Below are 5,198 nucleotides of genomic sequence, written 5' to 3'. Positions count from 1 at the left end.
AGGGGTCGACGCCGCGGCTGCACCCCCAGCCCGGGGTGCCGCTGGGGCTACCAGGCGCTCTCCGTGGTGCTGCTGCTGGCTCAGGGCGGGCTGCTGGACCTGTACCTCATCGCCGTCACCGATCTGTACTGGTGCTCCTGGATCGCCACCGACCTGGTGGTGGTGGTGGGCTGGGCCATNCGCGGCGGGGGCGTGGGGGCCGCTGGCCCGGGGGGCGGCCCGGGGACTGCCGGGGCAGCGGGAGAGTTCGCCTTCGCCTACCTGGCCTGGCTCATCTACTCCATCGCCTTCACGCCCAAGGTGGTGCTCATCCTGGGCACGTCCATCCTGGACCTCATCGAGTTGCGCGCGCCCTTCGGTACCACGGGCTTCCGCCTCACCATGGCGCTGTCCGTGCCCCNCGGGACCCTTGCTCCTGCAGCCCCAGCAGCACCGAGCCGCCGGCTGCTTCCTGGGCACGTGTCTGGACCTGCTCGACAGCTTCACTTTGGTGGAGCTGATGCTGGAAGGCCGCGTGCCGCTGCCCGCGCACCTGCGCTACCTGCTCATCGCAGTCTACTTCCTCACCCTCGCCTCGCCGGTGCTCTGGCTTTACGAGCTCAACACCGTAGCAGCAACTTCGTCCTGGGGCCAGGCTTCAGGGCCGGGCAGCTGTAGCCGCCTTTTGCGACTGCTGGGCGGCTGCCTCGTGGACGTGCCCTTGTTGGCGCTGCGCTGCCTCCTGGTGGTGAGCTACCAGCAGCCCCTCTCCATCTTCATGCTCAAGAACCTCTTCTTCCTCGGCTGCCGCGGCCTGGAAGCCCTAGAAGGCTGTTGGGACCGGGGGAGTCGGGCCTCTCCCAGTCGGGGGAGAGGGGGTTACGGCGCTCCGCCCTCTGCCCCGCCGCCGCCGCCGCCGCCACCACCTCAGGGAGTCTCCCAGCTGGGCCACTGTATTTCGGAGAATGAGGGGGGAGCCCATGGCTATGTCAATACCCTGGCTGTGGCCTCCCAGAATTGAGGAGGGATGAGGGAGAGGGGCTTGCTTTGGGATTGAGAGACCTCCAGCCCTTTATCCTCTGACCTTCTCTCACCCAGATTTGATCAGGCTCTATTTGGAAGAGGTAACTGTCAATACAGCTACGGGCCAGTGTGCCCTTCTGCACCCCTTGGGTCAAGACTGCTTGGAGGGAGACCAGCCGCTAATGGTGAAGGAGGAAGGTCCACTTACTCTATTCTCCCTTCTCCATGTCTTACTCTAATCTAGCCTCCAGGGGGCTGGATACCTCTGTTTCTTGCTTTTCCCACCGCCATCCTAATTCCTGTCCATTGTGGGGGAGCATGGAGGAAAGGGGGTGGGCAGCAGGAGGTGCTGGGCCTAAGCCTTCCTCTTGCCTGGAAGTGTCAGCTTCTTATAGGCTGTGGTTAGTGGTCACTGTCCCATGCCTTGACACTGACCCCAAATCCACTGTTCCCCTGATGTGTCTATTTGGTTCCCCCCCACCCCCAGAAGGTAGATGTGTTTGTCTCTGTGTGTATAGTGTTGTTTTCTCGTGTCCACATAGTGGCCCCTTGCAATCAGTAGATCTGGGGAAGCCCTGCCCTCCCCATCACACGTATGACCACTCTCCTCATTCTTACCTGAATTTGTGGCCATGAATTCCCAGAAAGAGCTGGGCTCCTGGGAGCTGCCCAGTTGCTCTCCTCCGAGGGAGAAGCTCACCCAGGATCTTCCTCAATTCTACTCCTCTCTTCTCAGCTTAGGAGAGGGTCCATACTCTAAGGACCAAACTGCACCCTTTCTTGGGTGAGTGAGCATTTCTACCTCCGTGCTTTCAACTTTTGTAGCATCATGCACTGATGCTGCTTGCAAAAAATACAGGCAAAATACTCAGAAGTTGCATTCAACATGGCCACTGGATCCAGCTGGGGTTTGGTGCCAGTCTTATTACAGGGTCTGTGGAGTATCAGCCATTGGCTTGCCCTCCCTTCCTCCCTCCCTCTGCACCCAGAGCTCTTATCCTTCCTGGGGTTTGTTGCTGACTGGGTCAGATCTTGGCTCAGAACAAAAGCTTTGGTGGGGTTCCTGGATATATGTGAAGTTGGGGCTCCCATTAGCTTAAGGAAATCCAGTTCCTCATCTGTCCTTCCTCTAGGAAGCCTGGTGTGGATCACAAAGGGTGGTGATGACCTTTGTCCTCGGCTCTGGTTAAGAGAATTTCTACAGAGAAGGCAGGCTGCATGGAGAGGCTGGGCAAATCTTACCTCTGCCCCGCCTTCTTCCGTGGTATTCTCACTGAGATTGATGACGAGGGACACCCAGGGGTTACCCACTTACAGTCTCAATGTGGGACCTCACTCTTGAAGCAGGATAAGTGTTTTCTGGGGAGGTATGAGTACAGGAGGGCAGCTGGCAGCAAGGCCAGGAAATACTCACTTTCTTCCACCCCAAAATAAGATGGGGTGGGGCTGTAAGAATTTTTGTTTTCCCCTCCCTGACTTCTTATGCTTGAGAAGTCGTGTGTGGTGTAATGAACCCTGGACAAAGGACTAGAAGTCATGGATTATAGTTTTGACTCTGTCACTCACTAGCTTTGAGTGACACATCACTTTTGCTTTCTGGGCTTCAGTTTTTCACTTGGGGCCCTTCTCTCCCAATTTGTTGGGAGTTTGTTGATACATAATGTCTGTCCATGTAGACAGAGACACAGAGGGGTTGATGGCTCCACCAGAGTTCTGAGCCTCCCCTACTGTCACAGTGGGGAACAATGGAGGAAAAATGTTTACACTCAATGTATTATCTGTGCGCTCAGCCCCTCACCCTACCAGGTCCACTATTAGCTAGTTGGATTTTACAACTGATCTTTTTTTTTTGTTTTCTTCCTTCTCTCCCCACTCCCCACTCCAATCCTTTCCCTTTAAATTCCCTGTGCTTGAAGTTCTGGGCCCAGACTCTGGGTGGGCCCCCATGGCTGCTCCCTGGGTCCCCATATCCTCTCTCCAGCTTTGCTCTCTCTGCTACCTAATCTCAGTGGTTGTGAAAGGGCTCTGTGTCTGAGCCATGGCCAGCCCCTGGCTGGCCCCTGCCCTACCCCTCTCTCCTGTTTGGATGGTGGTCTCCCGATGAATGACTGTAAAATCTGAGTGCTATTGAGTTTTCTGGTGGGAGGCTGTGATAGGTTCCAATGAACTACCACTTCCCAAGATACGATGAGAGATTGATGGCACCTGGCCAATTCTGGCAGAGGCCAGGCCTACTCAGTCTCTGTCTGCTGACCCCCTACTAACCCCTGGACATTCTCTTTCAAACATCTGGTGCAAGCACTTTGTGCTCGGGGGTCAACCCCTTTCTTCTGGGGTTTCTTTCTTGAGTCCTTTTGCTTTGTTTCCTTGCCCCACTCACAACAACAAATGACCCCTAAAGTTTCATTTTTCTTGCTTTCTAGGGGCGTCTTTAGTGGGGGGTCAAACTGGAGGTGTTTCCCGTAGGTCTAATAAAGACAAGGTGCACTGTCTCCTGAGGCTTGTGCTGGGAGCACAGTTCACAGAAAAGTACCCTGGGTTCAGAATTCAGACTGCCTGCCTCTAACATTTGTGCAAGGAAGGTGTGCCCTTGACCTGAGCATTGGACTCTGAATCTGTTTTAAAAGGGGGTTGGACCAGACCCTCTCTAAGGGCTCTTCTGAAATAATGTGCCCTGGTTCTGATTCTATGTGTCTTTGTGGAAGAGAGCTGTCTGGCAGTTAGAGCCTGGAAGAAGGGAAGTGGCACCTCACTAGCATTTATCACGTTTTTCCCCCCTTTCTCTTTTTAAAAATAAAACCAGCCTCTGTTCTGAAAATAAAAAAGAAAAAAAAAAAGAAAAAAAAAAAACCTTGAGACTTGTGACCAGCTTCCTGTGTGGTTTGTTTAAGATCTTTCCTGTCCTGGTTTCCTTACTAAATTCTTAAATGTCACTGTGACATTTGTCATCATTTTATAGGCTTGTGTTAACATTGTGGGTACACCTTCGCTATTTCCTTCTAGGCAGTAGGCATGCTATTCGTAGAGGCAGTGTGGCTTTGGCCTTGACCTGGGGGTTGTTGAGCCAGGCTTTCTGTAGGCAGAGCTAACTCAGGTGGGCGCTGGGCCTGAGAGAGATTTCCCCAGCCACTTGGGGCTTTCACTCCCATTTCTTTCTAAGAATAACTTGCTAAGAGAAAGACTGAGAAACTTATTTTTAAATACTCTGCCCTCTTCTATTACTCTTCCCCCAGCCAAAGACATGAATTATGTATGAATGAGAAGAATGAGGCCTTGAACAAACAAACAAACAAACAAACAAACAAACAAACACAAAGGGGACAGTGAAATCTAAGACAGAACATTGAGTCTGCACAAATATAGTAGATTTTTTAGCACAGCTATAGCCACTCTGTGTTGTTGCGCTTTGGTGCCGCTGGCCATTCCAAAGACTACACAGTGATTGGACCCAGAGGGTGAAAGAGGCAAAATCAGAGCATGGGAACAGCCTGGCCCTTGGCTTGCTCTCTGTCCTACGAGCTGAGGCTGTGGGCACTTACCTCACCTCCTGGAATGTTTTCATCACTTATAAAACAGGAGCAATATTACCTCACAAGGCTGTGGTAATAATTAAGTGAGGTGGCAAAACAGTCCTTTTCCTCAAGATATTTATAATCATAATGGGGGGCAAATTTACATATAAAAGAATGACAGAAAAACATAAGATCATGTCTTCATTTGTTCCTAAATCTAGATGCAAAATAAGATGGTGACTGGACTTAGCATATTATAAATATTTACACGTTTCTCATAGTTAGGTAAGCTAGCTCTTACCCATTTGGTCAGCGGGACCATATATGAAAGCATCTTTGTGAAAGATGAAGAAATGACATATGAATGGGCAGTATATTCAGAGTGGGCAGGGCTGAGGTCACACTCAGGCTTTGCCGAGGGGTTGAGTCTGACCCTGCAGTTCTGACCCTCTGGAAGAGGCTGGCAACATCCTGTGCTCGCCTGAGTCAGGCCCTAGATGCACAGCAGCTCATTTCATCCTCACAGCCATCTCCAAGGGAGCCTTGTCTCTATTTTCCCAAGGCCCAGAAAGACAGTAGCTTGCTGAATACCACACTAGAGTCAGGAAGGGAATCCAGATCAGGGGTTCCTGGGTGGCTCAGTCGGTTAAGTGTCCAACTTCAGCTCAGGTCATGATCTCTCAG

General features: G+C 52.0%; 1 protein-coding gene across 1 annotated transcript in view; it reads left to right on the top strand.

Annotated features, from left to right (window-relative positions):
* The window catches only part of TMEM121B (transmembrane protein 121B), a 4,115-nt gene extending 3,040 nt beyond the window's left edge, over positions 1-1,075 (top strand). The window contains 2 exon segments of the mRNA XM_077759029.1: positions 3-398; positions 400-1,075. Coding sequence (XP_077615155.1) covers positions 3-398; positions 400-1,000 — 997 coding nt within the window. The 3' untranslated portion in view covers positions 1,001-1,075.
* Positions 1,076-5,198: the final 4,123 nt, after the last annotated feature.

Source organism: Crocuta crocuta, unplaced genomic scaffold (assembly GCF_008692635.1).
Source record: "Crocuta crocuta isolate KB4526 unplaced genomic scaffold, BGI_CrCroc_1.0 scaffold72, whole genome shotgun sequence".
Classification (NCBI taxonomy): domain Eukaryota; kingdom Metazoa; phylum Chordata; class Mammalia; order Carnivora; family Hyaenidae; genus Crocuta; species Crocuta crocuta.
This window is presented reverse-complemented; position numbering and strand designations above follow the sequence as displayed.